Below are 13,077 nucleotides of genomic sequence, written 5' to 3'. Positions count from 1 at the left end.
GAATACTCTCACATTATTTTAAGCAATAATTTAAAAGTAGGCTTTAAATTCTGCTTATTTTGTTCTACAGTGGTGTTTTATAAACTATCAAGAAGGCTGAGAGAAGAGATTTTGATATTATTTTACAGTTTTACGATATGACTTCTTTCCCAGTGTTATGCTTATCACTTTTCCACTTCATGTATGTATTATCTTGTAGCACTGTTTAATTGTTGTGGTCCTCTTTTACAGATGATTATACTTGTTTTACTACATAGTATATTTATTTTTTATTAGAGTATGTTATCTTACTAAAAGCTACTTAAACAGTAGGAGAATCATTTTGACAAACCCTGATGAAATATTTTTTTCCCTTGAATCACAGGAACAGATGTTCTCACACGACCATGCTAAATCTTCTTTTATCATCTCATTTTGAAAATAAACAGTTTCCCAGGCCCAGAAAGAACAGGCCTGTCCCAGATCCATTTCCCAGAAAGTTTATCCTAAAAATTGCATGCATTTTCATTGGAACCTGGTCTTCACTGTGTTTAACAAAATCTGTTAAACTGTACCCTAACTTTTCAGCTCCTGACTCGCCCCCCCAAGACTTCGCTGTGAAACAGTTGTCTGGTGTCACGGTGAAGTTGTCATGGCAACCGCCCTCTGAGCCCAATGGAATTATCCTCTATTACACAGTTCATGTCTGGTAGGAATTTTTTCTTTGTTGAGAATAGTTTTGAGAACAAGAATTCATATGTAACATAATAGGAATGTAGTTTTTTAATTTCAGGCTGTGAAGCTACATTAGAAAACTGATTATTAATAGGCTTGCAACTACAGTCTAATGAATAAATGTCCTTTCCTATAAAAAAACTGAGCTTTTCAAGTATAGTACAATAATATACTATGTTTTTGTTAACTAAAATGAAATTATGTGTTATGCCTAATTATCCTAAATTTCTCTTCTTCAAATTAGTCAATGTATGTATGTATGTATGTATGTATGTAAATAAAAACATATCCTTTTTAACTCTTCTAGAGTTTTATGCAAATAGATATTCTCAATGACACTTTCATTTAAGTTTCCTTAAGCGGGATAACTTTAATTAAAATTTCAAGTTTATTCAAAAATATATTATTCAGAATCAATTTTCCATTATAAATGGTTTCTCCCTTATTTTTACTATGATTGTCTATTTATGTGCCACTTGTGAAAAGGATAAAATTTCATAGTACATCTCATGTTACTTTAACATCTGTGATATGCAACTTTTTGAAAACTCCAAAGTAAATATCCCACAAAATATATATATATTAAGCAGTCATAAAATAAATTTCCTAGTGGTTCTTCAGTATTTTAAAATTGAATATTCAATATACATCATACTTATATATCATATTTGAATGAAAGGCTTGTTTTAAATAGTCTTCATTTCTTTGTTATGTTTATTCTCTAAATAAAAATATTTTTTACCAATTTCACTCTAAACCCTTTGCTTACTGCTCTTAAAGTATTTTGTCATTGCTTGATTTTTAGTCACTTTTTCTTGTAATTGCATTTAATTATCAATTAATTTTCATTTATTAAGTTAACATTAATAGAATATTATATATCAATGACTAAGATGTACATAAACTCCTACACTTCAGGTTTGCTTAAAGGGGAAATAGTTTATGTATCCATGAACAAATGAAGAAGTCAGAGGAAAGAGGTCTTTAGATGGGACACTGGAAAGTAAAGTCAACTACTGATAAATGATAGGAAGTGACTTTTTGAAGAGCTGCTGGAGGAAGGAAGATTGTGCAAGTTTTGTGGGGGAAATATAGTGTCACTGTGGAAAGTATCTTTGTTACTAAAAGCTGAAAGAACGTGGAGTAAAATGATGCTGAAAATTCTTTGCAGATAAATCTTGATTCAATATTTCTTAACTTAGTAGTAATTGGGAAAAATATTTAGGAATCATTCGAACAAATGCTTATTAAATTCTATGGGAATAGACAAAAATTAAAATATTACCTCATAGTTACTGTAAACTAATTAGAGATAAAATGTGCCCAAGTTAAATCATTTTAAATATCTGTTCAGCAATATGTTGAAATATCTAAACAATGCTAATGAAGCTCTATCTTCAATGTCGCTGTTTAAATAGCTTTTTCTGTAACATATAAGCTTTATAATTGGTGCTTCATATGCTGGAAAGTGTGCATACTTATTTTTATTCCAGTTTTTAAAAACAGTTTGCCCTTTAACCAACACAATTATAAAATATAGATATATAAAAATATAGATAAATAAAGATGCTAGGAAAGTGGATCAGGAACTGCAAATAGCTTGCATGCATAGATTCATCCATAGATAACATATTTTATCATAGTATAACCTGATCTTTGAGCATTATCTAGTGACCTTAGTCCCCCCAGCATGATCAAATAATGCCCATCACCAATAAGAGCAAAAATTATAATGAAAGCCTATCATATTTCCTCCATTAAATTTTATAATGAAAATAGTAAAGATGGACTAATGTCAGATTTCATCAATAGAAGCAGTTTGTGAATATGCAGAGGGAGCAGAAATGGACTGTTGTTACAGTGCATTGCAGAAATGGAAAATTAGGAGCCTTGAGTTTGCCAAAATACCTACTTTAATCGTTATATCTGTAAATAGTAACAACCTGTAACTTGAACAGAAAATATTTGGGAAGAATAACAACTGAGAAATACAATTCAAATGATCTGACTCAATGATCATGTAATGGAAATTTAATCTGCAAAAAAATAACTATAGTTTACCATTGTGGAAATCTATCTGCATAAGAAGCATTATTACTGCATTATTCTTAGTAAAAAACTAAATTAAACTAAATTTAGTAAAACTAAACCTTACCTCTGAATGGATGGCAGAATAGCCATATTATCTCTGAAGCATACAACTATTAATGGTAATGATATCAATCATTAAATTAATGTAATATGAGAAAAAGTCAAAACATATATTCCTTGAGTTGAGGAGTGGCTAGGGGCAGCCTCCACAGCATGTTGAGGCACTCAAAACCAGTCCAGCCATTTGTGACTCAGGGGACCTAGTGGTACTGGGGAATCAATCCCAGGGTCACATCTGGCCTTACTAGTACTAGTTGGGGACATGACAGGCAGTTCTGGAGATTGAACCTGTGGCCGCCTGAAATCCAACTCCAGTCTGTGCAGTCTCCCCATGCTCAAACCATATTCTTTCATCCATGAAGATCAAGTGCTATGATAGAGCACATCATAATGCTTAGCATAGTATATTCAGATTAATGACAGCAAAGCTGGACATTCGCAATGAGTCAGCTAGAATCTAAAGTAACAACTTGTAGAGAGCATGGTGGGAGGAAGACTTGTCCTCTGAAGGCTCATTCCCTGGGGTGACACTTTGGAAAGCAGACAGCTGGGTCTTATTTGTCCATAGTATTAGGGGTCTTTATTGAATGTGGCAGCAGCATCTAGGAGCAAGGGTAGAATCTGATCCAGAATTAGCATTGCTTCTCTTGCCTCTTCCTTCTGGTTCTTGGAACTGTAAGGAGCCATCAACTGTAAGGAACCACATCAAAGGCACATTCTGAACTTGAATCAGGAGTTGAAGCTTCTAAGGAGATTGATTTATAACTTTTTCTGCCTTTTGAAAAAAATGAGTACCCCTGACAAAAGATAAGGTAGATTTATAGATGAAATATATTAGCATTATTTTATCTCGGGAGGTTGTCATCCAGGTTAGGTAAGAAGGTTCATTTCTGCTCATTGACGTAATTGTTGAGTTTGCTTTTTGGGTCACTTATTAGGAATGTGTTCTTATTTCTGAAATGCCTTGATATGTAAGACAAAGTTTGATTTTACTTGAGTGCTGTGGCTAATTGCCTTGATTCTGAATTATTATGAAATAGAACCTGGATTTTCCTTTTTTGTAGGTAGAAATTTTTCTTCAGTCTTTTGCAGTGATGATTAGGACAAGATGATAATATTAGAAAGTATGCTTGGCAAGAAACAGTAATGTAGCTAGATTACTTTATTCTTTACTTTATTACTTTATTTATTACTTTATATATTCATAGTATTAGGGGGTCTGAATAGATTAGAGATTTGTACCATTTTGATGGCTGATCTGTGACCTAGCTCAAGATTCTGAGAGAAGCCTCTGAAAGGAATAGTCACTATTAAGAGATTTAAAATTCCCTCTCTTGTGTTTTAGTGAAGTTAAAGATTTTCTTTCATACTCCTGAAAGAACATCACTGACAAAATTATCAGATTGCTAAACAGCCTAACTAATCCTGCCTGTCTCCATTAGCATCACTGACACCATATTTTTTAAAATTTTAATTTATTAAAAGAAAATAGATTCCATAGTTGACAGAATTGATCTTAATACATTTGTTTCAGAATGACAGAAAGTGAAGTTATTCAAACATAGAAACAAAATAGAGAATTTAAAAAAAAGTGGTAAAAGAAGGGGAGAAAATTCATTAGTTACATTTATGAAAAATATTGAATCACCAATAAAGTCATTAATGCAATATCGAAAATTTAGTAATCTTTAGTAATTTAGTAACTCCCTCCCCCTTTGTTTTTCTTCAGAGATGAGACATACACTAAAAAAAAAAAAGATATGTGTGTGTGGCAGGTATAGTTTACATAGGCACAGCAAAATATGGAAGGAATTGAAAGGAAAGATCTTTGGCCCAAAAAACAGGGAGTTCTAACCCCCGAGGTATTTTTGGCATAAGACCAACTCAAGGCTCCAGGCATACTAGGTTGACAAACCCCATAGTCATTCTTGATGGTCAGCTCTTCACCATCACAGTTTTTGCAGTTGAGTAGCTGCAGTTATAGATCCTGGTTTCTGTATAAGTGCTATGTTGAAGTCAGGGTGCTGTGTAGTGTCTTCTGGTTCCGTCTCACCATTAGCATTGCAGAGAATTCTGTCCTAAAAGCAGACTGTTGCTGTTGCCTAGTTGTCAGGGTGACATAAGAACTGTCTTTGGAGTAAGTCAGTGACATGGCAGTAGTGGGACCTTCCTTGGTAGAAATTGTTTCTGGTGCTGATGTAGGAAACCATATTTGTTTCCTTTAGGTGGTATCACTATAAGAGGCTTTCCAAATATTTTTCAGATTTAAATTTCTGATTGAATGATTTACAAATAAATAATGGCAAAACCATGGCTAATAATATAAAGATTTTTAATTAAATGTTTTCAATTCAATTCAAATGCTTTCCTCTTAATGATTCAAGAATTCCAAGGTTTTAGTGATATTATATGTTCAGAGGAAATATCTATTTGTGAATGCCTTAATATCTAAATATTAAATGAGATTACATGTTATAAATGTTTGATATATTTTAATATACTTATGTTATAAATATAAATGGTTGTAATGCTAATTATAGTTTTTAAATTTCACTTCTTTTTTATGTCTATAAATTCATAATTTTTAGGGGTTTTTGTTAAATATGGGAAAATCTATAGACTTCCTATATTAGATAGTACTAATTATGTATTTACATTTATCTGAATAGATCAAAGTAAATTATTTTGATAATGTATAAAAATGAGTTGAAAATAATAATTTGATACTTATAAATAATATTTACTGATATAACATTGATAAATAAACGATTGCTGTAATTCCTTGAAGTAAACAGTATTCCTAGAGACTCATTAAAATCAGCCTATACAAATAAGAATGGCTTATTAATAATAAAGGTCAAGTTAAAAATAAATATATGTGAAAGCAGAAAAAGACTATTTATTGCTCACTTTCTTAATAATTATTTAATTTTTCCATATTTAAAATATTATTTAAACACTAATTTATAAAGCTTTTCATAATACGTTCATTTCACATTTTCAGTATTTCAACAAGTACTATTTCAATTCTACCATCAGTATACCCTTTGCTTCACCAATGTCCAAGTTACCTAATCACTTCCAAGCCTGTCTTCTTAATGGGCACAAAATAAAGTACTATATTTTGCTTTTTAAAAAATATATAACATAATAGTGTCACAAAAGTTTTTTGAGGGTTTGCTGAGCTGTTAAGTGCTAATTGAACCTCTGTGCTCTTTTTGTTGAGATGAGTGGACTTCTATACAACTTGCTGACCTAGTTTTTTGTGTTCCTTCAGTGCTCTGAAAATTGTAGGCACCAGGCATTGGCATATGTGGCTGTATGCTCCTACAATTGTTATCAGTCTGATGATTAAGGACCTTAGTATCTCTGGTCTTATCTTTAAAGTGCTTAAAGATAAGCAATAAAGATACTCAATTGATCAAACTAATGTATTTTACATTGAGATAAAATTTGTAAAAAAATATTTGTTTTTATGATGAATTAGTAATGTTTAATTTAAGAGTCAGACATGTGGATATTTTTGTGTACCCCCCCCAGGGATAAATCATTGTCCAAAATTATCAATGTAACTGAAACATCATTGGAGCTTTCAGATTTGGACTATAATGTTGAATATAGTGCTTATGTAACAGCAAGCACCAGATTTGGTGATGGGAAAACAAGAAGCAGTATCATTCATTTTCATACACCAGAAGGAGGTGAGTTTTTGTGCCTAGATGGAAGTCAAATAAAGGAAAATCCCATTTAGGAAAAAAGTGTCAAATATAAAAATGTGTTGTTAAGTGTAATATATTATTCATAGATATGCATTTGATATTTTTGGTTATTTTCTTGTGTGACGTTGAGAAAGTAAATGACTCAGTGACTCAATTTCCCATCTGTATTCTGGAAATAGCACAAAACCTACTTCACCTGGTACATATGAGGATTGCATATATTTCAATTTACTTAGCACCAAAGTGGGTGTAAGAATTTCATGTTTGTCGTTTTTGAAATCTGTGATAGTCTCTATGCTTTTGAGCTCTATTTAATAATTTTGCAATTCTCAAAGTAATGATTTATGTTTTGTGACCAATTTTAACAATATTTTATAATGCTGTTTTAAAATATAGGAGAGGTTTGTTTTGTAAGAAATTAGCCCACAAATCTATCCTATGATTGTATATTTTCATAGTCAAGTGCTAGACTGATCTTTGCCTTATGGGTTTTATTTTTCATTTCTAAGTGGTTATTTTTCCTAATTCTTAAGGAGAACACTTTTCAAAGAAGGTATATTCAGAAAATTTTAAACATAACTTGGAACCACAAATATATTTTTGTTCAATCTTTTTCTATAGCACCAAGTGATCCTCCCAGAGATGTTCATTATGCTAATCTCAGTTCATCATCAATAATTCTCTTTTGGAGACCTCCTGCAAAACCTAATGGAATCATACAGTGTTATTCTATTTATTACAGAAATAATTCAGGAATTTTTATGAAGGTAAAACCTAAGTCTTCTCTTAGATTTTTATTTTATACTCTTCAGATTTTCTGATAATAATTCAGAATGTGGCTCAATAGAAGAAATTATTTTTTACTGTGACAATTTTATATGGAGAATTTATAAAATTCCTTGAATGTCAAAAATATGGGGGAGGAAAATCAGATACATTTGATCTTTCTACTCCTCTCTTTTTATTTAAACACAAATTTAGCTGCAGGAGATAGTTTGTGTGAGAAGTGTGTGAATGGGGTTAGAGTAGAACTGTCTCAGTACTACTCACTCAGAATATGGCTTGGTTTTATGTTCTGTTCAAGGTCCTCTAAGTGTAACTATTTCAAATTTTGTGCCAAAAAAATAAAGTTCTTTATACAAAAAACCCTGTACATATAAATATGTATATGCAGTTCAGATATTGATTATTTTAGAAACAAATATCCTAGAAGTGAGAAAAGAGTTCTGTTGTTAACTCTAATAATGTATGCTTTTCTTACTTATTTTCACACTTTGGAGATTTGTGTAATTTTTAACACTGTATTATTTACAATTTTAATGTGCCCTTTGATCATAGACAGGGACCATTAAAATGTCACATTTTTAATCTTTTATGCCTTTAACAAAGCTCTTATCAAAGTTTTGTCAGTGTAGTTCTACATGACAGCCATGGTCTTGCCTCTATTTGAATACTTAGTCATGATTTTACAGTGTATATCTTTGTCAACATAGGAATAATAAGGGAACAAGCATCAAACTGTGGTTTTAACAAGAACTTATTTTATTTCACATCATCTACATATTCAAACATAGCTGTCTAATGAGATCCCATTTGCTGTTCCTCTATCTTAGAAGAATATAATCCTCTGCTAAATAACTTTAAGAATGTTTTTAAGTTTGACAGCTGCAAGAGGGCATTGACTAATGGTATTAAAACATTTCAGAAACAATCTCCTATTGCTTGAAAATTTATCTATGCTTTGTTACTTAAGTTGGTTTTCAAATCAGTGTCTAAACTGGTGTTACTTAATTTTCTCTCTCAGATAGGCAAAATAGAAGAAACTCTTAAAATGAAAATTATAGAATGAAAAAATAATACTCTTTTTTTCTGATCCTTTCCTCAGATTTTGTAGATATACTGTTAACTAACTGGTCCAATTTCAGGTAGTTGGTGCATGTCTTAGCTTTCCTGAGTCACAGCAAGCAGCTTGGAAAGTCATCTCTCCAGTCCCCGAGACTCTGCTTCCCTTCCACACTTTTTGGAGTTAGTAATAAGTAGTTTATTATTTTCATGAAAAATTTTTATTTTAATGAAACAAATTAGTTTTTATTGGCGCTTAGAATGGAGGTGAAAGTATGAAGCTATGTGTCCAAAGAGTACAGAGTGCCAGAGTAGAAAAGCATATAAATACATAGAAAAAATAGTAAAAAAATTTTTTCAAGGGAGAACTTGGGCTTGAGGAACAAGACAATAGTAAATATTTTAACTGCAAATATATAGAAGTATAGTGACACACCAACATTGTTTTTGAAAGTTAGTTTTGTTTTGGGAGCCTTGAGTTTGTATTGAAGTGATCATGTCCTTTTCTTATCTTTTGGAATTTTATCTCTATCACTAATTGGCAGTTTATCTTTTTCTTTCTTTTGCTACTACATGCCATGTTTTCATCAACTCCTTTATTTTAATTTTTCCCATTTATGTCTCCTTAGTGTGCCTGATGAGTGTCTCTCATTATATGAAAAAGGCATATAATAATTTCTGATTGAATAATATGATTGGAAAAGTTTTTACCAAATACCATCGAACTGCATTTATATATGCAGTGGAATGGGTCTTAATTAAATAACTTGATTGAAGGGATTCATTTTTCCAAAAATAAGTAATCGATAAAACAATCATATGAGTAATTAAAATAATTCCAAAATTGTTACATATTGATATATGGTAAGATGATCTCAGCAGAAATGAATTCTTAGTTATTTAAAATACTTTGCCACTTTATTAAGTGGCAAAGGTCTCAAAGGTCATAAGTAGTATAAAATAATCTTTAACACAAAAATAAAACTGCAACCATTATTAGCCTCTACACTGTATGTGTTCCCCAGCACACTACCAGGAGTGATCTTTGTGTAGAGTTTGGAGTAAGCCCTGAGCTCTGTAGGTGTGGCCATATCCATTAAAGTATACACCATAAAACCGACATTATTATTATTATTATTATTATTGGATAACACCCAGCAATAATCATTTCTATTTTTTTGGTTGGTTTTGTTTTGGGGCCACACCCAGTGGCACTCAGAAATCACTACGGGTAGGCTCCAGAGACCATATGGGAGCCAGGGATCAAACCTGGGTTCTTAGGTCAGCCACATGCAAGGCAAATGCCAGTACTATAGCTCTTGTCCCTAGTTCTGCACAAAGGAATTACTCCTGGTGAAGTTCAAGGGACCACATGGGGTACCAAGAATCAAAAACATATCTTTACAGTGCAAGGCAAGTGTCCTATATGCTGAACTGTATCTATCAGGCTCTAAAAGAATATTTTAAAGAGATACTTAGATACATTATGCAACCCAGTCATTTTATGTGTAAGGCAAATGTATTGGAAAATAATGAAATTCACTGATCATAATTTGTGAGGTTGTTCATATTGTAATTTGTTCCTAAATTAGGCACCATTTAACTGAAATAGGTCTTTTTATTATACTCATTCTTTTCTTCCCCAAAATACTTTTCCAGACAACTAAAATTTGATGACTTTATTTTTGGGGATTTTGGAATTTTCCCACCAGACTATGCTCAGGGTTTACTCCTGGTTCAGTGCTCAGAGATTATTCCTGGAGGCACTCCAGAACAATTTGTAGTGCTGGGGATCAAAGCCTGTTTGGTCATGTATAAGGCCCTTCTATTTTTACTATAGCTCTCAGCTATAGTTTTGTTTGTTGATATATTGCAGGATGAACATAAATATAGACTTAAGTCAACTAGAATATCCTGCTATTCGTTTAGATGAGCTAATTGCTGTAATTGGTTTTTTTGATGTGTATGTGTTGTGGCAGGTATTTTATTAATTAGTGTATATATTGTTATCTAATCTTCAAAATTTTCTGAAAAAATGGAAATGGTTATTTTGATTTTATAGTTCAGGAAGAAGACCTTTGAGACTAGATTTTTTTCCAACGATATACCCTGCCAGATTGAATGCATGGCATTTGTACAAAAGAACTCTGCAAATTAGGATAATTAAGATTTTTAAAGCATATAAACACTAACATACAGTTACTTATACTATACTGTTCCTTTCCATTGGAACTGACTTTTCATTGTATTTTGTCTTTAAAATGTGGATAGGAAGAAAATGATTGCATACATTTCCTAATAATTAAAAGAATTTGTTGGAACAAAGATAACCAGGACTTGGGGAACTATAATTTTTAAATGACTTTTGCTCTATTGTACAACTGGTACAAAGGATGCTTGCTTTATATACAGTCCTACTGGGTTTCATCCCTATGATCACATATGATTCCTAAGCCCCACCAGAACTGTTCCCTTATAACAGAGCCAGGGACAAGCCCTGAGCACACTGCTAAGTGTGGCCCCAAAACTTATTCTTACTCTGTATAGATGAGAGTTCATGTCATTTCCTTTTTAAACATAATATAAAGGGAAAGGTATCTATTTGTCCTAGTAAAAGGCGAGTACCTTCATAATTTCTTTTATATTAATAGAAAAAGAAATTTTAGTACTCGAAAATTGCTTAAAAAGTCATTGTTTTGAAAAATACTTGAAAATTTTATAGAAAAACTGACACAGAGCACTGAAGCTGTAGCATTTCCAGTTGACCACTGAAACTTCTCTTGTTGGAGCTAGGAGTTTTTCTTTCCTCTTTTGGCCACTCTAAATTGATTTCATAATAAAATTGCTGCCATACATTCCTTTTGAGTACACATATAGTTTCAGTTTAACTAGTGCCATAAAATGCCCAAATATATTTCTCTCAAAATTAATATTAAATGAAAAGAAAAAGTTCATGATGATAATTCTTTTGAAATGCATAGTGTCTTTTGAGTATATTCTGAGCAATTAAAACAATATGTTTATTTTGCAGAATTTTTCACTCCAGGAAGTAACCAATGACTTTGACAATATGACCGTATCTGCAATAATAGATAAACTGGCAATATTCAGCTACTATACATTTTGGGTAACAGCAAGTACTTCAGTTGGAAATGGGAATAAAAGCAGTGACATAGTTCAAGTATACACAGATCAAGACAGTATGTAACTATAGAGCATGTTACTTTTTATAGGATTAATTTAAACTTTATAGCTTTCATTGCAAATAACATGGCTATTTATGCTAATGGTAAAAATCTATTTTTTCAGGCACATTTACGTAATCATTATAGAAATTTGACAATGTTTGAAGATAGCAATAAACTTCTCATAATAATAACCTTTTCTATTTCTTAAAATTGTTAGCATCTATTGTGAAAATGATCACTTTCATTACTTTGAAGTATCTAGCCACCTCCTGCATGGACATGGAAACTACTGCTATACTATTAATGGAATTTTCCAATCATTATTATACTAGACCATTTATTTTCTTTATGAACTACAGGTTTTTTTCACTAGCAATTTGGTTCTTTTCAGTCTTGGAATCTCCACAAAGGACTCTAGCCAGCATCTATTCTTACTGGTAGTTGTAACTAATATACCCGAAAGATCTTTTCTACATTACAGGAATCCCTATATATATGTATGTACATATGTTTGTATGTAGCTTCAGTGAATCTCATTTAATCTGAATATTTAGAATAATTATATTAACCACTATAATGATTAAAATATTTGATTTTTTTCCTTTCAGCTTTGAGACTACCATGATACATACAACCAATGCCTATTTCTTCTTGTGGATGTTCTTGTGTATTTCTTTCTTCGTTCTTTCATATATTCATATTTCAATGAATTAAAAATTTTATTCAGTTAAAGAACCATGATTTACAAAGTTATTGATAAAAATTGATTTTTAGGTTTGTAATACTTCAACACCAATCATACCATCACTATCAATTCCCATCACCAGTGCTCTCATACTCCACTAGTCTCACCCCCTGCTCCTCTGCCTGATCTCTTGACAGGCACATTATAAAGTATAGTAGTTTCAGCTTAGATCTTATGTTTTCAGAGTCATTGCATTTTTGCTTTGGATGTAGAGCTATGTCACTCTCCCACATCACTGGTACCAGGAACCCGACTCCCGTTTCACCATTACTTCCCTTTCTGCTTGATTTCTATTTATTCATAAAAATTATTTATTTTTATTTATTTATTCATAAAAATTAGTTGCTTATTTAGAAAGAGCACCGACCCAATCTTTTTTGTGAAGAGAAAACTTTCATGTCAACTATTTGAAAATTACCAACAGATAGACACTATAAATATAAAGAATGATTAATTTCCTTGTTACAATATAAGACAAGGCAACATATATAGATATATGCCTTCAGAAAATATTTACTAAGTGTTTTTAGGGCAAAATGGGGTCAGTATCATTATCAGCAAATCACATTACTTAAATTTAAATCAGTGATATATTTTTAAGTTCAGATCTCTACCAAGATGTTCACCAATATATAACATTTTTCAATCAAGATAATAAACACTAGTATGCTGTTGTACTTGAGAGTTCTAGTATATATGTCCCTGTGTGTACTATGAA

At 31.7% G+C, this 13,077-nt stretch overlaps 1 protein-coding gene across 1 annotated transcript in view; it reads left to right on the top strand.

The window, feature by feature from the left end:
* Positions 1-13,077, top strand: part of PTPRQ (protein tyrosine phosphatase receptor type Q) — a 196,462-nt gene that overhangs the window by 52,974 nt on the left and 130,411 nt on the right. The window contains 4 exon segments of the mRNA XM_049783346.1: positions 568-688; positions 6,406-6,566; positions 7,206-7,351; positions 11,458-11,626. Of these exon segments, the coding sequence (XP_049639303.1) occupies positions 568-688; positions 6,406-6,566; positions 7,206-7,351; positions 11,458-11,626 (597 nt within the window).

Source organism: Suncus etruscus, chromosome 11 (assembly GCF_024139225.1).
Source record: "Suncus etruscus isolate mSunEtr1 chromosome 11, mSunEtr1.pri.cur, whole genome shotgun sequence".
Lineage (NCBI taxonomy): Eukaryota > Metazoa > Chordata > Mammalia > Eulipotyphla > Soricidae > Suncus > Suncus etruscus.
The sequence above is the reverse complement of the archived record's forward strand: the minus strand, read 5'-3'. Positions and strand labels throughout refer to the sequence as shown.